General features: G+C 33.3%; 2 protein-coding genes and 1 long non-coding RNA gene across 4 annotated transcripts; 2 read left to right on the forward strand and 1 right to left on the reverse strand.

Moving 5' to 3' along the window:
- Nucleotides 1–218: 218 nt before the first annotated feature.
- LOC145599025 (uncharacterized) lies at nt 219–7,107 on the forward strand. 2 transcript variants are annotated; one of them, XR_014103682.1, is made up of 7 exons: nt 219–307; nt 1,777–1,867; nt 2,220–2,316; nt 2,451–2,575; nt 3,858–4,107; nt 4,231–4,328; nt 6,742–7,107. It is a non-coding gene; the product is annotated as an uncharacterized LOC145599025 (long non-coding RNA). The 2 variants fall into 2 exon arrangements; XR_014103683.1 differs by lacking the exon at nt 2,451–2,575.
- A 5,945-nt stretch (nt 7,108–13,052) lies between these two features.
- LOC145599315 (NAC domain-containing protein 43-like) lies at nt 13,053–15,106 on the forward strand. The gene is made up of 3 exons (XM_081655713.1): nt 13,053–13,334; nt 13,460–13,746; nt 14,295–15,106. The coding sequence occupies exons 1-3, from the start codon at nt 13,163–13,165 to the stop codon at nt 14,862–14,864; spliced, it is 1,029 nt and encodes a 342-aa protein (XP_081511839.1). The 5' UTR covers nt 13,053–13,162; the 3' UTR covers nt 14,865–15,106.
- A 3,971-nt stretch (nt 15,107–19,077) lies between these two features.
- On the reverse strand, nt 19,078–20,187 carry LOC145599357 (uncharacterized protein At3g28850-like). Its single transcript, XM_081655751.1, has one exon. It carries the CDS (start codon nt 20,147–20,149, stop codon nt 19,130–19,132), a length of 1,020 nt encoding a protein of 339 aa, XP_081511877.1. The 5' UTR covers nt 20,150–20,187; the 3' UTR covers nt 19,078–19,129.
- Nucleotides 20,188–22,250: the final 2,063 nt, after the last annotated feature.

A 22,250-nucleotide genomic window follows, 5' to 3' on the forward strand; every position in this document is an offset into this window, starting at 1 on the left:
TTTCCCTCTCTCATAAAATATTCATTTCAGGTCAATTCAGTTCAGTTTAGTTCAGTTCAGCTCCAATCAGTTCAGTTCAGTAAATGTGAACAGGCCCTAAGTTGGTTTTCATTAATTAATCTCAAATTAAACCAAAATTTACACTAACAAGCTAATAAGGGTATATTAGTAACTTTGTTATGAGTAGTTATTCTCAAATTTACTCCAATTTTCACTCTCCAACGGGAGTAGCCGGCTGCCCGGCTCCGGCCTCTCCCAGGTTAACCCACCGAGTCATTCACAGTCGCTCGATCGATGTATGCATAAGGTATTCTTATGGTTTCACTCCAAATTTTATTTAAAACATAAACCTTGAATTTTGTGCTTTTATTTTCTCTCTGTTAGATTTTATTCTCCTTTAATTCGTTGTTAGTTTCGTCTTTGTGAAGTTGAATCTGTCGAATATTAATCAACTTCTTTTGTGCTAGGATTATGAGGTACATTGGTTGAATTTGCCGGATGTTGTTCATGAATGTCTGGAATTTAATTATACAGTTTTTGTAATTGTTGAGGAATTTGACAATTTGAGAAGTTTAGGAATTTCGATTGAACTTGTTATGATGATTGTAATATTGTGGTTGAATTGTTCATGCAATATGTTATTTATTGATTTTTTTTGAAGTTATTCTTAATTATTTCAGGCAAAATTTGTAGAAAAATGGAAATTTTGACAATTACCACCTTCTGTTATGTCCATTTTAGCAATTACCACCTTGTATTTTTTTTTTTGAAAATTACCACCTTCTATTTTAAAAAACATCAAAAGTTACCACCTTCTTGCCCCCTAACTACCACGTGACGTCATTTTGGGCTTATTCTTTCCCTTCCCTCCCTATTTCCCTCACATTTCTCATTCCAAATTGGATTCTCATCTCCCCTTTCACTTTTTTTCCTCCAAACCACCAATAATTGTTCGTCAATTTTGATTTGGAGGAGTGAATTGAAATGTTTTTGATTGTTTGGGGGAAAAGAAGTGAAAGGGGGGATGAAAATTGAGTTAGGAATGAGAAATGTGAGGGAAATAGGGAGGAAAGGGAAAGAATGAGCCCAAAATGACATCACGTGGTAGTTGGGGGGCAAGAAGGTGGTAACTTTTGATGTTTTTGAAAATAGAAGGTGGTAATTTTCAAAAAAAAAATACAAGGTGGTAATTGCTAAAATGAACATAACAGAAGGTGGTAATTGTCAAATTTTCCTAGAAAAATCAATGCAAAGTTTACTACTTATATATAAAGTTCTTGAACTTGGAAAAAAAAAAGATAAAAACTCAATTACTGGTTGTTTGTTCTTCCTGAGAAAAAGTTTGAACCTCGGTTTGAACAGTAGTATGGCTGCTGTAATACCTAGTCTATCTATATGTGCTCCTATATGCCTCTTGACCGATTGGTTGAGGGCCTAGAACCCGAGGTTTTTACATTTTCCACTTCATTTATAGTTTTCCCTGATATATGTTTAGATTTATTGTTGGTTTGTCATGAAAGTTGTAATATCTACATTGTATTTTGCTGATGAATATGCGTGAGACTTTCAATTAAATTACATAGGTATGGTTGTTATTGTAAATGTTGGTTATAGCTTGTTGCTTGTATTGCTCTCTTATTTAAATTCAATGAGAGGAAGGTGGTCGAATCCAATCAATCTTTGCATACAAAACCAATGTCTCAAGAACTTCATTTGTAAAGTTTGCCATTTTTGCTGACTTAAACTTTTTTTTTTTGAATTGATTGTGATTTGTAGGCAACCAAAAGTAGACTATTCGTGTGAGTACATTTTGTGAAGGTATGGGTTCTTCAAATGATGCTCATGACATGGTTGACACCATACCCTCGTAAGGTTCCTTGTCTTTTTTTTCCTACTCTTCAGACATCTCATATTGCACATTTGCATTCATACAGTCGTACGTACAAATTAACTAAGCCCTATCACTCCTATTAGCTCATCTCTGTTGACTTTCGCTTCTTAATAAGTATAGTTTTTTTGCTTTATGGCTGCTGATTCTTAGAACAATAAAATGTCTTCAAGGATCTAGATGATTGACACCAACGCTTTTTACTTGAATTGGAATTTGTTCAGTGTCTCGCCAATCCAACTTACATCCATTGTATATAACTAATGATGTGAGACCTAGAGTTGTACAATGTGATCTTCAAAATAAATGGAAAAGTTTTACCTATGTGCAGATTTGGCACAGACTCGCTATTTTGAAGACGACAATTTCATTGGTTATTTGAAATATCTTCAGTATTGGCAGCGGCCAGAGTTTTTAAAATATATAATGTAAGCATATTTATTATGTCCACTTAATTAGCTGATTACTTGAAACATGCAATTTGCCAAATGGATGATATTTATGAAAATTTATTTTGTCTAGCCTATTCTTTTGCCTGTTAACATGACACTGTCACAATTAGGTATCCTCACTGCTTGTTCTTCCTTGAGCTGTTTCAAAATGCAAACTTCCGTAATGCAATAGCTCATCCTGGGAGCAAGGTATCCAATGATGAGGATGAAAAGAATTGTTTGTGACTCGTCATTGGTTAGTGTATCTCTATATTTCAGAGCAAGGGCATTTGTACTACCCCATGTAACCTGTTTTATATTTTACACTTTGATTTTGGATACAGCATGATTCGTGTCGGTTTGCTTTTGTGTCCTCATGAATCATGATCTAGGCAGCTAGCAATAATAATACATTAATTCATGGGCTACCTAGCTTATCACAGTCCTTCTAACAGTCATCCAGGCTTTTTTTTCACCATTAATTATGAGTTAGAGGAAATGTAAGATGACTGTCAAAAACTTAGGTAATCTCAAATAAGGTCTACCTAGTTTATCTTCATGATTAAAGTTAAGTCCAGACAAACTCTGATTTGAACAAATAAGAGTGGTGAGCTTAGGGGAATTCAGGCGAATTGAAAAAAATGAAGCCGTAAACTATGTGATAAAATCATAAAAGTAAGATTCAAAGCTGTATAGCATATGATACTAAATGCAATTGTGTTTGTTGTGTACTGAAGCTGTACAGAAATCATATATCAGAAGTTAAGCTTCGTTTTAGGGATGTCAAACGGGTTGTGTTCGTGTCGGGTTCGTGTTCGTGTCAATATTAAAACGGGTTGATAAACCCTTGACCGAAACCTAACCCAATTATTAAACGGGTTGTAAACCCTTGACCCAATCCTAACCCGCTTATTAAACGGGTTGCCCTGGTAACCTTTTACCCACTTACTTCAAGACTATAGAAGATTTTAAAGTGAATTATTAGTAAATTTTGGCTGCCCAAACCAAAAATTTTGTCCGCTAAAAGTTTTTTACTAAAATATTAATACTATCAAGTATCTAAGTTATGTAGTTTGGAGGGTTAGTAAGATTGACATAAATAAAAATTCAATTATTTTGACTATTTCAATAGACAAGTTAAGCATGTCAAATTCAGTTTAACGGGTTGACGTTCAACCCATTAACATAATCGGGTTATGCGTGTCGGTTTTGGGTTGAAAATTTCAACCCAAACCTAACCCGTTTAATTTCGTGTCGGGTTCATGTCGACCTAGTTGCTTAAACGGGTCGAAAATTTTTGACCCTAACTCTCTTATCTCGTGTCGGGTCAACTTTTGACAGCTCTACTTCGTTTACACTTCACATTTTTTTTTTTTGGCATGATATCCAAGGAATTAATTATTGTAGTGTTGCCTGCTGCTGCAAATGATATGCTGGATTGCCCTTTTCCCCGTTTCCCTAAATCTAGAGAAGAAATAATTTTGTATCAGAAATTTAGGATGCTCTTATATGATAATCTATCACTTCAAAATTTTCAGGAATTGGGACACAGACAACAGTTCTATTTTTGGAAGAACTACAGAAGCAATAGGCTAAAATACAATTTCCCCAGATTTCTTTGTGAACCTATTCGTGCACCTTCTTCAGGTTCAACCACTGTCCCACCACCCCTACTGCCTGCTATTCTTCCAATTCCGGCTCCTTCTCCTATGCAATATGCATTCCAACCTGCATTTGGTGTTGCAAGAATGACATGATGTATAGTGGCATTGATCGTAAAAAGTGAAAGTAAGTTTGCTTTTTACTTGTTTGATCAGGAGAGCCGGCATTGTGCCTGTAGCATATTTAAATTATGCATTATCCAAAAGAATCAAAAGGTGCACAGATGCTAATGCCAGAATTTTTTAACAGGAAAGAAGGTTGACCATCTTGACTGCTTGATGTGCTATTGCCTACTAGTGGATTTATTTGACTCTTTTGGGGAAGGAGTAATGGAGTATGTCAGTGTGGTAAGACTTCATATCATTGACTATGTTACTCGGACTCAATCACCTATCCAAGTGTCCAACCCGGCTATTTTGTGAAAATTGTACATAATTTTGAACTAAAATGAAGTGTCTTAGACTCTAAGTGTCCTACCCATGCCCGAGTGTCAAGGGTCAGACATGGCCACACAGGTACTTGAGGTAAAATGAAGAATCTGAGTAGTATAGATCATCGAAGGTTAAATCATGTCTTTTTTTTTTCTTTCCCTTTTGTACTAGCTCATCAAACTTTGTCTTTTTTTTTTTATCTATCTAATATTATGAATGGATTTTAACATTAGATATAGAAATCAGAAAGTGGACTTCACAATTTCTATAACAGATGCTTACCAGAAGATGAATACTAATATTTTATTCACTTTTGGTGTCTAAAAGAATTGGTAAATCTTTGGTCCTTTTCAAAGCCTTGCACCCATAAGCAGATAAGAATCCTTGAAAGTGCTAAGAGCCTCATAATTGCTCACAGTAGTTTGAGAGATTGGCCTCCCTATTCCATTCTCAAATAATGTGACAGATAAGAGGTGGATGAATATTGAAGAAACTCTCTTTCTCTTCTCTAGTTAATGTTCTTGATTGATGTGCCATGTGTGTATAGGACACATTTTGTGTCTTTGTCCTGTCTCACCCTTCCTAAATTGATGTGTGAATATGGCACATTTTATGCTCTTTTCTGTCTTGCCCTTCTGTGGGACACTACTAGCTACCTTTGCCGATGATTATTAGAGTTTCTATATGTCATATGTAGCTGGTGCCATACTTTTGTGCTATGGATTAGTTACTAACTTTTATGCAATTACGAGTTTAGGCTGACATGATTTCCCTGAAAAAGAAACAAGTACGGAAGAAGAAGAAGAACATATTCATCATGCTTGAGGAAGTAATGAGTTAGGTGTTACAGTTCTTATACTTTGTCACAGTCATTGTTTGAAAATGAATTTTTTGCCCCAAACATGCTGGGGTGATGTAATTCTTCTAACTGGCTCTGCTCTAGGACTTGCTCATGATTTTAGATGCCCTGCCCTCGAAAGTTTTAAGACTACTCATTCTGGACAAGGTATTTTGTAGAGATTTCCTTAAGCCTGTCACCCATATCTTATATGGTTTAACACTGTAGCCTTACTAGATACGCTCGCAGTAGTTCAGACTCTAATCATGATGAGCAAGACTTTCTTGTTAACAATGCTGAATGTCTTTTGAGTGTTTTTTGGGGAAATTAAAAGTTTGATATGTGTGCTGAATCCTGTATATAATTTGTTGCTGTGATGCATGTTATAACCAATATGTAAATTCTGTCCATTTCTTGTCATAATTTTAACATCAATAGCACTTCATGAAAAGTAGTGATTGCAACCTTTTCAGGTAAAAAACATGGGAAGAGAAACTTGAGAAGTTTGTTCTTGTCATACCCTTAAGATGAGTAGTTCAATTGTAGGGTGTTAAATAGGAACAAGGGTGAAATATATCTAAGTACTTACATAAGCCTGTACTTTTTCTGGGGCTTGTAAAGGTGAATGTCAAAGTACTTGATATTGGGGCAATGTTTTACTTGAGAAAATCTTTTGAGGATAGATGAATGATGAATTTTCTCTTATAAATAGCTATAATAAGATTGTATTGACCATACTGGTGTCTAAAAGCTAAATGTCTTAGAGCCTTTTCAAAGCCTTGCACCAGTAAGCTGATAAGAAGCTCAGAATTTTTAATAGTGTTATGAGAAATTGGGCTCCATACTCCATTCTCAAATTGTTTTACAGGCAAGATGGAGAATAAACTTGAAGAAAACTCATCTTTTGCTTCTCTAGTTAAATAAGTTAATGTCCCTAATTGATGTGTAAATATGATACATTTTGTGTCCTTACCCTGTCTTGCCTTGCCTAAATTGATGTGTGAATATGACACATTTTGTGTCCTTGTCCTGTCTTGATCTTCTGTGGGACATCTACTAGATACCTTGCCGATGATTATTAGAGTTTCTACAGGTCATAAGTAACTAGTGGATCAGATAGTAACTTTTTATGCAATCACGAGTTCAGGCTGAGGTGATTTTCTTGAGCAGAAACAATTAGAACAGAGTTTTTGTTCATGGAAGAATATCTTTATTATGCTTGAGGAAGTATATGTATATCTGTATACAAATTGGGCATTAAATTCTTATACTTTGTCATGGTCATTGTTTGAAGAATGAATATTTTGCCTAAGGCTCCCAAGAGATGCTTACATTGTTTACATTAAGCTAAGAAGCTTAATTACACAATTATGGGATTAAGTTTGTTAGTTTTTAGTTACACAATTATTGCCTAAGGCCCCCTCCCCATGTAATAATGTTATGCTACGAAGCTGTACTATGTCGGGGCTCTGACGTTGTTAACACATGCAGGTCTGATGTATTTCTTCCAACTGGCTTGCTTTAGGACTTGTTCATAATTGTACTTCTTTCAACTGACTGCTAATCATTCTGGACTAGGTATTCTGTAATTTGTAAATATTTTCTTATGCCAGTTTCCTGCCATGCCTTTTAGAGGCAAAGACTTTAGCTTAGAAATTATTTCTGATTTACTGTCGTTAACCTCCCATATTGTATTTGGTGTAACACTGTAGCTTGTTAGATACTTCCACTGTAGTTCAGACTCTGATCATGTCATCATGACATCATGATGAGCAAGGTGCCATTCTTGTTAAGAAGGCTGATGTCTTTGAGTGTGTAAGATTTTTGGGGAGAATTAAAACTTGATAATTGTACTTAATCCTGTGTATTATTTGTTGCTATGATGCATTTTATTACCAACATGTAAAATTTGTCCTTTCGACTAAAGTAGTAATTGCAAAGTTTTCAGGTTGATAATGTAATGCAACTTGAAAAATTTAATTTGTGCTTGTAATACTTGAAAATTAAGAAATAATGTTGGGCTAATAGAACTATGAAGAGATAGTGGGCATGTAGGCCATGTACACTTAGATATGGTCGATGCATGAATGATACATGCTTGGAACTATATGAAATGTGGATAGTGAACTAGAGGGATTGAACTTAGATAATGAGGTCGAATGTAAGGCCATGATACAATATAAGTACAATTGCATGAGTTTGCATGAATGAATACTGACTTATCACTGAGATTGTTGGGCCTTGGCTTTTGAAAGTGAAATAAGGAAAATTATTTTGGGTTTTGAATTGACCACTTGTGGAAAAAAAAAAAAAAACACAAAAGAAATAGGTATAAATGGAGCAAACTCCAAGTTTATTCACCTTGAATAATTAGTATTGCAAATTAAGTGATAATTAAGTAGCTAAGTAAACAAACAAATCCAGTCGACATGAGTACATTTTCGCAATAAGTTTTTATACGTAATTAAATATTGGGTCTACATTGTTGATATCATCGCAAATATGTTATGTTGACCGAATATCTTTGGTGACTTAAATTACAAGATTGTTGCTTAATCTGCAGTTTTTATTCATCATGGTGATTAACCAAGACTTGCTTTATTATATGACTATGGGATATTATTTGAGGGAGGGGGAAGGGGGGGGGGGGGGTTTGGGGGTTGGTATAGAGTGATCTAGAGATCAAGAGATGGAAACTAACTTAAGATGAAAATGGATCTTTGTGTGTATGAGATTTTAGGTGTAAACAACTCTTCTAATAATGCATGAACACTTGTTATGAGAGAATACTATGACAAATTGAACCCTTATCATGATCACCTATGACAAATTGATGACTGTAGACTCCTTATGGAGATAGACTTCTACTGCAAAATGAAATGTAAGTGAGACTCTAAAATGAAATGTTAAGATAAAGGAAACCATAGATGCATAAATTTCTCATTTGTAAAAATTTCCATAGATGATCGTGAATTTAGTCTTGATGATGCATGAAATGATGACTTACAAGCTAAGACTCTTTGAAGACAACCACATAAGTTTGAGTTAAAAAAAATCTTAAACGTTTACATTTATAAAAACTAGAGTCCAACCAAGTTATTTTAAGGTAGGAAACACATGACATAAATCATATTGTTATCATGAAAATCAAACCTAGGGCTAGGATTTTAACTATGGATAGGCTTAAGATGGTCAAGAAGGTCCATGCTACCATATAATCTTCTTCCTTGCCAGTCCCGAGCACGAGTCAGTTCACTCAGTTGCCATGGTTTGGTGGGTTTGGTATTAAATCAACAACAATGTCCTAAACCCCTAATGACCTATTTAGTAAGCGATCATAAATTATGGGAATGGTAATAGGATAACCTCAAGCATAAACATGATTTACTAGGATGAATTTTTAGCTTTGATCACCATTTAAGGCGAAACAATGCAATAAAAAAAAAAAGATGCTTACAAAAAAATGTTATTAAATTACAATTACGTGTCAAATATATATTTTCAATTCTCATTAACTCGTTCTTTAAATTTCCGATTATATAAATCTAAAATCCTTAAAAACTTTTTTCCAATGGAGTCGTCAAATTGTAGCCATGTTGAATAGCCTATAGCGTGACACGTGTGAATTTCTTTAATAATGTTGTAAATTATTTTGCTTTGAAAGGGACATGATAGGGACTAGTAGAGAAAGTACTAACTATCTGTAATGGAGGACTTATATATTATTATTGGATTCTATAAAAGGGACAAGTAAATGAAAGAGACTCAAATTTGTGTCACATTGAATAACCAGATGGTCATCAATTAATTAACATCTTATTATCTTATATAATACGAGTATAGACTAATAATATACTAAAGCTCTCGTCAAAAAAAAAAAATAATATACTAAAGCTGATTAATATAGCACATTAAAGCGTCCGAATTAAAAGGTATGTGAGCCAGTTGTCCATAATCTTATAACAAGTGATTGCATGTTAATTGGTATTGATTAACAACAATTACAAGGGTTGATAACAAACATGCAAACCATACTACCATAGTAGCACACATAAAGACATAAAGTACACACAATTTAAAAACTATTTGACATCATTTTACCTATTTTTAAAAATATTTATAACTTCTTACTTAGCTTAAATAATACCCCTATATTATGAGTGAGTTTATGTGGCCTTTTTTTAATAAATAAGGAGGGTGTTGAGGCTTCCAACGATCCCTCTTAAGTTCTGCCTATATATATGTAAGTATAGACGAGGTTTGATCTTAATACTAAAATTATACTTACATATATTAATATTAAGACTCTTAAAATTAAATTTTATAGATAACTTTTATCTAACTAATTAAACTAAACAACATCTCTCGCAAATTTGTGATTAGATATGACAACATACGTATGTAATATTTCAATCCCACCTCACCAATATTTTAGAAATCATGAGGTTTATGACATGCATAACATAATATGGGTGGCGCACTGCACCAAAGCTGATTAATTTCTGTTAAGAGAGTTACTACTTACTACTCCTGCTACTTACATAATAGTCTTGCTCTTAATTATGGCCATTAAGCTCTTAAAATTCTATCCATAATCATGATTTGGGCCAAACTATCAATTGACAGAGCAACTACTTCCTACACTACTAACCTGCACTTTCAGCCCCTTTCTCCACATACTTGTATACTCGTCTATTTCAGAAAAGAGCTATACGTCACCATTTTTTTTTTGTTTTCTTTTTTTTGTTTGAACGAATCCATCACTATTCTTGGTTGCCTATTTGAATTTTCTTGTGCTTTTTTCTAGTTTCCGTACATAGCTCGTTAGGTCCATAAATGCACATGTGTATTAGTGTACAGAGACGGGATTACAAATGCTAAAGTGGCCCAGTGCAATTTTGTTAAATTGGGCCCTAAAATCATTTCTTTGAGGAAAAATTTGTTACTAAATTTAAAAACCGGCTCTTTTATACTAGTTTCACTACGGGAACTTTGTGCAATTGACCACCCTGCACATGCTCAGAACCACCCCTGTTAGTGTATACGGCTAATTTGTTAAGTAACCCAACACTTGACACAGGTGTCGCCTTGGTGGTGGCCTAGTGCAATTCTCATCTCTTGACTTTGAGGTTATATGTATGTTTAGAGTCTGTTCCATATCAATTGGGAGGGACTTGGCCAAGGGGCGATTTTACCCGAAATCCTCTTCCTCTAAGGGTTTGGTTTGCAAAAGTTGGATGGGTCGACATGTTCAATGGTGTATCGTGTATGTAGGATAAAGTACTCCATATATATGTATCTTATACACAAACTAAGAAAAAATCACTTAATCACGTGATTTAATGAGATTTAGATGTACAACATTAAATTATAATAACCAAAGCATGCACAAATTTCGAGTTTAAAACCACTATTACAGTACTAGACTACTAGTACTACTACTATATCGGGAGATTTATCTTAAACATAGTACGTTCACAAATCACAACACCTTTTTAAATTTTATTATCAATATACTTCGTATACATTACGGCTAAGGGTGAATAATGGTCAAAGTTTAGCCTAAAATAAAAATCTAAATGGATAGACGAGAATGTAGGTTAATTATGTCTCTCTTCCAACTGTTTCAAGCTGAGCTCCAATGTTTAAAATTCTTCTCTATAATGTTGATTGAAACTGTTTACTTGATCTAAATTATGCATAAAATTAAAGGACAATTAAAAGGCTATATATAAGCATTAAATACACTATTGAAAATTGTATAAAATTAGGAATTCATGACAAAAACACACTTCAAATCAGTGTAATTAGTGTTTATATTTTTATGATTTCCTAACTTTTTACGATTTTCTAGTGTAAATTTAATGCTTATATATAGCCCTAAGGGCTATGTATAGCATTTTCCAAAATTAAATATTAAAATCACATAATAAGCCATTTGTATAAGAACAAAAATAAAGCCACTAATATAAGTACAAAAAATAAATTCTATTTTTAAATGAACGACTTATTACACAGTCATATAAACGTAAAAAGAACAACTCTCAAAAAAGAACAACACTTGAAAATTGATGGACCACATTTATTAAAACTTCTACATCCTCTCTTGTTCTAACTAATAATTTTAATTTAAGATTTTCTTTGTATAATCATCATAGGGTGCCTTAAATGGTTTAATAAAGTCATATTCTCATTGCATGACACATTATTCTAAGAATAACCAACATAGTCGTCTATATAGATATAGAAAATACTTCATAGTAGAAGTGTTATAAAGCTTAAAATTAATCAGATTGGTAATTTGGTATATACTACGTATAAAATATAAAAAAGGTTCGATACCAGCCATGTCATATTGGTAAAAAAAAGTCGGAGATATATTAACATAATAAAATGCACGAGTCATTTAAACTTATATTGTGGTCGGACATGAGAAAGGGAAGAGGTTAATTTCCTTGTAGTATAAGCTCAAAGGATAGGAAGATTGTTTCTCAGTATCTCCTTTTGTAGATATGGTCATCTAACTTGTACATGTACTTCTATTTATACTTGAGATGGTGCTTTCACCGAAGATTATAAGGTGAAGGGTCATAATATGACATAAGATGGAGGGCTTCCCCTTACCCTAACAAGCCCCCTTTTGTAGGACCAATTCATGATGTTTGCCTTTGGCTATTATATTTTTCTGCTTACTTTGTGTTTGCAGTAGAAGAGAGTGGCCCCACCAAGTGAACTTATAACAAGTTTTTATTCTAAATTTACTTGGTTAAAAAATGGCGCAACTTAATTGATGAACATTTGAACAACCCATGAGACCTAAAAAAATAAAATAAAGAGAAATGTTGTAGTGCAATCGATGCTAGATCGAACCATCAATGTTTCTAATATCACTTGTTAAAAAAGTTGAAAAAAAAAATGGTTTGATATGATCTGATCTGCTCTACTAACAAGGCAATATTGATTGAGATTCCATTTAAATATTAATTTGGAGATGTGCAAACCATCTTAAACCTATTAAGACATAGAAAATAAAGGGTTGTTTATTGGAATGAGTACTTGAGGAGTATGTATTTACAATTATTTTTTAGGATCTCAAATGACAAATTACATGTTTTATACAAATAATTATTAACTACTTTACTTTGCTAGTGTGGCCAACCAAGCTATTAGCAGTTATTTTTAGGGTTTGATGGAGTCTAACTTTTGATTTGAATGGAATGGAAAAAAAAAAAAAAGAAAAAAAGAAAGTTAGACTCCATCAAACCCTAAAATAGGCCAAAGCTATTTGTATTGATCGTTTTCAAATTTCTTTTGATAATATCAATTGTTAAATGCTTACTATAATGTGCTAATTAAATAACAATAAGCCAAAACTAACATAGGTCATTGAGAAAAATTTGCTTCCATTAGCCTTTTTATTTTAGCTAAAACACTGTAATCCAACGCAATTATTACATGACGTATAAAAGCCGATTACCAAATAAGATGAAAACTTTTAATGAGAGATAACTATTAACTAGTTAAAAGACTTAAAATTGATTCACACTTATAACTTACACCTTATGTACATTCTTATTGATATTTTAGGTAGTTAGCCCCTTCTGGAAGCCCCTCCATAATAAGGACCCACAAAGTACACTAGAATGGCCATGATACCAAACCTTTCCATGCAGTTTTTGGACTCTTTTCACCTTAATCTTCATTGCCTTTATATATATTGTCTTCCTAATAACCATCCATTTGTCCCCCACAGTTCTACTTAGCAACTTTGTTTTCCATAATTACATACAATGCTCAAAATTCTTTGAAGTCTTTAACAATATTATTTCTATCAACTCTTGATTCAAACACAACTCACTACAAGAACCCGCGTTTTTTGATATATTGTTGATACATATATAGCTGAATCGAAATGAATCTTTCAGTGAATGGTCACTCAAAAGTGCCTCCGGGTTTTCGATTTCATCCTACAGAAGAAGAGCTTCTTCAATATTACTTGAAGAAGAAAGTTGCTTTTGAAAAGATAGACCTTGATGTCATTCGAGATATTGATCTTAACAAGCTTGAACCATGGGATATCCAAGGTAATTAATTTATGTGACTAGATTTCATTTCATAACATATTTTCTCATATCATTAATGTACAAAATTAAATCAAAGCAGTGTAGAAAATTGATCATTTTCCTTAAACATATATACTATTTTTCAGAGAAGTGCAAAATAGGATCAGGGCCTCAAAATGACTGGTATTTCTTTAGTCATAAAGACAAGAAATACCCTACTGGAACTCGAACAAATCGTGCCACAGCAGCCGGGTTTTGGAAGGCCACAGGCCGCGACAAGATGATTCATAGCAACAACAAACGCATTGGTATGAGAAAGACGCTTGTTTTCTACAAAGGTCGAGCTCCTCATGGTGAGAAATCTGATTGGATTATGCACGAGTACAGGCTTGAAGACTGTGGTTCTAACACAGTGCATGATCATCACTCCTTTGTAAGCTTAAACTTTAAATAAATTTTACCTTTTTTTTTTCCAAGCATTATTTATGAAAAGCTTAGGAAATCAATGCAAAAGATAAAAAGAATGATTTATAGAGTCAAAGAGTTATGATTTTGTTATGAAATACAGCAAATGTAGACCTCCTTTTCAAGCAGTACATATCAATAGTCTTCTACTTTAGGATAGTTTTACCTAATTATCCTGTGTTTCTATTTACGTTTATACTCAAGGGATAAAAATTACCCTTTAACATCCATGCATGATGATTCTTGATGTCAAAATTAGTATTGACAACTTGACACGTTTACATTTTTTTTTGGATGGTTTACAGATATTGTATACTTCTAAGTAATTCATGTTTATTTGTTGCACTTAAAAAAAAATGATCTATGATATTACTTAGATTTCTTATTTCATATAAAGTACCCTTATCGGACCTTCAAAACGTACTCTAACATAAATATTGACACATGACACTTGTGATAGATCATGAAAATCGACTTACAAATTAATTTAACAACCGATAATTGATGTTCTTATAGGTGCCGAGACAAGATAATTGCATAACAGAAGAAGGGTGGGTGATATGCCGCGTTTTCAAGAAGAAAAACTACCAAAAGGCAGTTGATAGTCCAAGATGCTTCCCCACATCAACCGATCCACAAACCCAATTGTTAAATTTCAGCAGTAAAAAGGTGCTTGATCACATCTTTTCTTGTATGGAGAAGACCTATGAAGATGAGATTACCAACAATCATGATCATCCAACAACCTGTACTAGCACCACCACCAACAACAATATCATCCCTACCTACAGCTTTTGTACTGAAACCACCCCCAGTATCGAGGCCTCGAATCATCAGCTATTACTCAACACTCAGTTCTCAGTTGATGATGATCAGTACAATCTTCCTATGCTTACCTGCAGCAACAACAGCAGCCCACAACCAGCTGACTATCATCACGACGATGATCTTATGCTTACCTGCAGCAGTAACACAGCAAGTTTAAGTGATTGGATGACACTAGACCGCCTTATTGCTTCTCAGCTCAACGGCCAAGATCATCCTCAAGACTTAATATGCTCAAATTCAGTCATGTATCATCGTTAAGTCATATCATCCTCAAGACTTAGTATGAAATCGCGCTTTCTGCCTGCTGTCTCCTGATGATGATGAGGATGGTGACATTAGTTAACTTTCTGCACATGATTCGTGCTCGTCGACGTCCAACTTTTTCATCAAGTCATTTGTGGGAACCAGCAACAACCCGATGGTACAATCTATGAAAGTTGACTAGTTACTGAAGATCTTTGTCGTTACCAATCCTCATCATTACTTACGTTGAAATTTAGTTCATATATACCCTGTAAAGTCTTCCTCTATGCATCATTATATATCATTCCAACTTTAAATATGGATGATTTCGCTAAAACTATACAATAAAAATCACTTGTACATCTCATCTTTATACGGAGTAAGTATTCATATCAAAGTGTAATTTTGTAATATTATTGATTTGTAATTTTCATAAATTATTATTTTCAGAGGCATTAATGATTACAGTTTGACTTCAATGATGGGTGTTACGGGTTAAAGTCTTCCTCTATGTACGATTTTCATTCAAACTTTAACGGTTAATAACTCGCTCTCAAAACTCTGCTATGTACATCTTTATATGGAGTATTCATATCATATTGTATCTTGAAACATTATTGTTTGCAATTTAAAAAAATTATTTAGGGAAAAATTAGTGATTAAAGTGTTGACTTCTATGATGGGTGTTAGTGGTAGCTTATCTTAATGATTTGTATATTTACCACCATTTAATTACTTGATGAAGAGAGGGATGAAGTTAAGGATTATAATGGTTCAATGATTAATAGTTTGTACTAATTAAGATCTTAATTCACATTTTAATCATACACAAAGGTGATTGAACCTCAGCTATAAAGTAATCTAAGATTTTAAATGATTTCACGCAGTAAATATTGAAAGGAATTAAGGAGAACTACATACTTTTTCATATTAATTGGACTACCACTTCTTATAATTTTCCTTTTTTTTTTTTTTTTTTTTTTTTTTTACGAGTACTTACTATGTACTGTGTTAATTAGAGATTGAGCTAGACATCAAAAATAATAATAAAAAGTAAAAAGATAAATTTACTCTTGGCCAAAAGTACAGTTAATCAGTTAGTTTTAAGTGGCTCTGCATATTTAAAAAGCTACTTAAGAGTCTTATTGTTGGGACATAGTTGTTTTTTGAGTTTCATTTTCCTCCTGTACTTGGAAAGCTATTTGGAAAACGTCATTGAACATGCTCTGATAGGTTGCTAACTCCGAAACTTTAAATAACTAAACTATTGAACATATACAAAACATTAGTTTTAAGTTTCTAACTACTAGTATAAGAGACATATCAAGTACGTATGCACATGTTGAATTTGATAAAAGGAACGAAGGAAAGGCCCGTAAGAGGCCGCAGCATTCATTTCTCTTGTCGTTCCAAGACCTTTAAAGTTTCAAGTACGTACACTAACTTATTATAGGTATAATTGAAAGAATAATATGATGTTACCCCAATATTAGCATCATGAATTAGAAAAATGACAAAGCATGACAACAGAGTCTACCAATAAGCAATAACATCACCAACATCAACAAACATCAATATACAAAAGTCATGCCATACCTAATGGGTACATGTCTATTCCTTCAACTCAATGAAACACCATTAATTTGTTGGAGAAAAATGCCTCAACAAAATAATTTGAACTTGCAAAATAAAGTATTTTTGTACGCGTCTATTTGTAGACAATGAAATACGCAGATGGTTTCTCTCAAAACAAAAAAATACGCAGATGGTTCAAGGCATAGTTCAATGCACATTCATAGATTTACGTGCTTATGATATTCAATTGGTCTTAAGTTGAAAATTCAAACTTCTTGTAATTAAAGATTGAGCTTAATAAATGATGGTAGAGATGTATGCACAATGCTCACCGCGCATTCATTGAACATTAAGCCTAAAATCAAATAATGTGAAAACTAATTCCAATATTCTTAAACCCACCGATGAACATAAGAGCTATAATTAAGATAATGTGATGCTCATCGGAGTTTATGTTCTTTTGTTTTAGTCTTCATGTTCCTTGGTTTTATGTTTGATATTTGTCAGATGCCCAATGTGCAAAAGCAAGCCATCATCTCTTATGTTTGACTGAAGTATGTATGTATTTGGGAAAAAAAGGAAAGATTTACTTCAGTTTAATTACTAACTAGATAGATTCAATCCTAAAAGCAAGTACAATTTCTCATGTCAATTCTAATGTTTCTCAATGCTTGTTCTTTACATTACATAACACTTCCTAGTTGTCAAGAAAGAATCTTGATCAAGATAAAAGGAAAGGTGGTGAATGATACCCTTTCTTTTGGTTGATAGCGAGAAGGGTGAAGGGTTATATTAATGGCTCATATCAAACAAAGACATACGGAATAATTCAAAAGATAAATAAAAGTTTTATATAGGATTTTATTTAAAATAGTGTACATACATTGAAAGAATAGGCAAAATTTCATCAGACTGTGATAATGTATTAGTAGAATAACCAAGATCGGTATGTACAAAAAAAACATCTACTTTCATATTAGTAACCTAACAAGTAACAACCATCAAATCGACCAAAAATATCATCATAACCTATGAAGAAATATATATTGAAGTGAAAATCACTATATAAAGTAATGAACTGAATCTTACAAACACACTAGAATTTCAGGCAAAGATGATAGTAGATTGAGATGAGGATGCATTCACTTCCTCTAAAATCGTCAAATCAATAAGGCAATAAAATTTCATATCCCTCTTATCCTTTGCCTTTATTTCATTTCCCTCATTAGTAGCCAACTAAATTGATGATAATTGAACAGGACAGGATAACTTCTTGGAGGAATGTGGGGTAATCAACTAAACCAATCACTATAGACTTTCATCTTGGTTGGTAAAATGTTGTGTTTGTTTCACAAGACAAAATTATGGGTAATCTTTTAGGTATAAGTAGCAGGTAGCAAGCTACAACCATGCTTGTAATGTATCTGCCTTTCAAATTACTTACAACGACTTGTTTGATACACGAAAATAAACTATATTTATAGTAATATACTCCGTATTCATGAATATTTTCAATAGTCACTACACTCTTAGCAGCCAGATCCCGATTCTTCAAGGTATAAATAAAAATCAAGCTAATTAGGAATTAGAATTATCCAGTTTGTTACTTGTTAGTTCAATTTGATTTTTGGGAGTTGTTACTTACACAAAGTGTTGATAAGGAATCCAACGTAAAGGTGTATTGTCCATATATATATGGGGAATTTCACACATTAGTTTTTCCCAGGTTGTTAAAACCTACATAACTACAAAAATTAAATTATTTATCTATTCCACTTTGTTATGCAACTTTATATTAAAGAGCAATGATAAGCCCTCCCTAGGAGTAGACAACTAGACAAACCGGCCAAATCTAGACACAGGATTAATTTAGTAAGTTGTTAACTAGTGTAATGATTTTACTAATTACTCTTAACAATGGATAATTTTGTCCATTAGAGGATTGGACACTACGAAATGTCCTTAATGGCACCCAATGTACATCTTTGAGCAACCATAACAATAGTGAGTTAGTTACACCTCTATACATAATAAAGTACTTATTAAACTCCAATATTCAAGCACCTTGACAAAAATACATGATAAAATAGCAGACAATCTTATATAAAATCATGACAAAGAAGACTAATAAAAAAGTGAAATCATGGAGGATGCACTATGACACCAAGTATCAACCTAAATGTCGTAGAAAAATTATGCATCTTCCTAAGAAACAACTTATCCAAATGCATGATTTTAGATTTTTAGTTGTAGTTGGTACAAACCAACAAGAGTAATGTCATTGTCATTCTGTGTAGGTGAAGGTATCATCAATCAATAATTCGATATCTTGAAAATTTCAAAAGTCGTATAATACTCGTAAAGTCACGAGTTCAAATTTAGCCATACTCACACAAATCATGTCAATTAAAAACTAATTCTGTTCTCATACGTTGAAATTCAGTTCAGTTCAGTTCAGCCCCTAATTTCCTTCTCTTATAAAATATTCATTTCAGTTCAGTTCAGTTCAGCTGAATTTAGCCAATGTCCTAGCAGCAACAACAACAACAACAAAATAACAAACAGAATTTTCTAGTTTATAATATCTTGTATTACTACATTAACAATACACAATAACAGTATGATGATATAATTAAAACTATAGTTTAAAAACTCAAATGAGAAGAATTGAGATAGATAAACTTACAAATTAATTTATGATTTGATCAACTGCAAATAGGACAGAGCACTAAACCATTCTCATTACAATCAGGGCATCTAATCACAACAGACCTCTTAATACCATCACTACTAACACAATTATTCTTACTAATAACATTTTCCACATTATCATCATCATCAACCTCTTTCACAACCACAACCAATTTACAACTCCCATTACACCGAAAACAGGGCAAGAACCTAACATCACCGCACCCTTGACACACGGTACCGGCCTCGAGTCTCGGTAACCCTTGAAGCAGCTCAACAAGCCCACCTTCCTCATGTAATTTCAACACCTCATCAACTCCACCAATATACCGCCCTTTTATAAATAAACAGGGCAGCAGCGGAGGCGAAGGCGAAGGCGAAAACAACTTGTTCAATTCATCTCTTAGCCCGCGATCCATTGATATATCTCTTTCGCAAATGCTAAAACCCAAACCTCGAATCACCGATCTAACTGCATTGCAACCCTCAAAAGTCTTCCGAACCCCTCTCAAAGAAGTAGTGTAAATTACTACTTTGTCCTCCCCATTTGGAGGACAAACTTCCGGAAACTTCTCCAATTTACACTTGGTTCCGCAACCATCATCTGGTTCTGGAAACAGTTGCCGGGGTTTTCGAACCCGAGTACTAGTATTTGGGTTTGAATTCTCCTTTAATTTGGAGAAGAATTTAGGGGTGCAAGGTTTGGAGTTGGACAAGTGGGGAGTGAATCTGAAACTTTTATTGTTATCATGAACCTCATTATTTTCTGGTGTGGTTGAGTCGAGGCCGGCCATGAGTTCCCATGAATTGATGACTTCGGTAGGAGGTTGGTCGACGAGTAGAGATTTGGGTGTTAGAGAGAAGCGAGGGAGCGGCTGAGGCGGTGTCATTGGGGAAGAGGGTGGTGGGGGATCGAGCGAAAGAAGGCCGTAAGTGGTGGAAGTGAGGGAAACAATGTGGTGGTTAAAGGCGGTGCTTCCGATTTGGGGGAAATCATCGTCTTGGTTTAGGAGAGTTGAAGATACACAACCCATTTTTTGTGATTTTGATTTTGAATTTGGGTTTGGTTAGAGTTTTGTAGTGAGATTGATGAGGAAAAAGAGGGGAAGTTATGAGAACAGGAGGAGAGAGAAAAATTCAAGATTCAAAAATGTGAAATTGGGGGGAGAGTGTGAGTGAGGGGGTTCACGAATGTTGTGAGGAAGGCGCCGATTTCAGTTTGAAAATGTCAACTCACTGTAGTAGCATAGTGACTAGTGAGGGTCATTTAAGGCTATTACGGGCCATTGCCCAATTGCTACGGAGTATAAGGATTACATTTGTGAGAGTTGTGAGACATGTGACTTTATAAAAAGAATAGACAGGATTTGGAACTTTTGGGAACTTTAATTGGTAACAATTAAAGTTTAATTCATAAAAATTTGAATATAATTTGATCAAATACTCATTTGAGCTACCCCTAAATTTTGTTCAAAAGATTAAAGGTCTAAGAGAACACACTCTAATATAAGATTTTACTTAGAAAATATTTGAGGTGATCATGGTTTAGATTGAGAGAAACATTGGCAAAATTAGGTATCTTGGAGCAAGCATTTTAAGTGGGGCTTGACTTTGGTTTGAAAATATAATTCACGTTGTAAAATAAAGAGTAGAGAAACGCAATAAGACGTGCTATGTAGCATGAGTTGAGATTCTTTTGAAAATTTCGAAACAATATGTGGTTAGTGGATTCAGTCATGAGCCTAGAGGTGATCAAAGTTAGCCCGACCTGGTCCAATTTAGGGTAGAATTTTCCGGCCTGACCCAAAAATTTATCTTTTTTTGACGAGTTTGGGAACGCATTCTTATGCATATTTAGTTGATTTATTAGGCCTGGCCCGATTTAGTAGAATTTGTACTGCTTGTAATATAATACTCCGTATTATTTATTGTGAAAGGTTAAAGCATAATTGAGAGTTAGCCTAGATGGTTAAACAACAACCTTTCTTCTATGAGGTCAAGTGTTTAAATCTTCTCATCCATATATATTTTATTTTCAATATAGTTGAGACAACATAAAGTTGATTAAGTGACGTCGCAAAATGGGGAGTCTACGTGGCGTATAGATTTTCTTAGAAACGCCTTTTAATATATTAAAAAATAAAAGTATAGATAGTTATGTTAGTAATATTTACAAAATTACAACAATCTTTAACCTTAAGAGAGCTCGTGGAATTGTGGGCCTTCTGATTGCCAATATCAGCTTTGGGCTGGGACTAATTAGAGATCCAAATAATCCATTGACGTCAATTGGTGCATCCTCATGCACCTAAGATAGGTGCAACAAGTGAACATTTAGTACAAAAATCTGAACATGAAAAAAAAATGAACATGTAATAATAAAAATTGAACACGTAAAAAAATGAACATTTAATACTTATAATGCATATATTTCATAATCATATTATTTTTTATTTTTTCAAATTTTTATGTTCATAATTAAATGCATAATATTCATAATAATATTTTATATGTTCATATATAATTTCAAATATTCATAATGTAAATATGTGTTGTTCATGAAATAGTAATTAAATCTGTTTATGCATATGTTGTCTTTCTTAAATGTTTATGTTCATATATTTTTACGTATATGTTCATACTTTAAATGCTTATATTCACTTTAAGAAAACCAATGCTTACGTTCATATTTTGAAATGTAATATTCACTCTCTGAAATGCATAAGTTCATATTTTTTATACCTATGTTCACTTTCTGAAAAGATAATGTTCACATGTAAGCGAACCTATGCATATGTTCATTATTTGGATACCTTATATTCATAGAATGTTTTAAAACGTTCATAATATAAATATTTGTTGTTCATATGATAAATATTCTTAAGTATATATTACGAAGTAATGTTTATAAAATATGTTCATATTTTGAATGCATATGTTCACTCTCTAAAATGCATATTTTCATATTGTGAATGCTTATGTTTACATTCTTAAATGCATATGTTCATACATTTTTTATGCATGTGTTCACTTACAGGGACCCAATGCATATGTTCATATTTTGAATGCGTATGTTCATTTTCTAAAATACATATACTCACATTTGTAATGTATATGTTCATATTTTTTTAATAC

Source organism: Chenopodium album, chromosome 20, assembly GCF_948465745.1.
Source record: "Chenopodium album chromosome 20, dcCheAlbu1.1, whole genome shotgun sequence".
NCBI lineage: Eukaryota > Viridiplantae > Streptophyta > Magnoliopsida > Caryophyllales > Amaranthaceae > Chenopodium > Chenopodium album.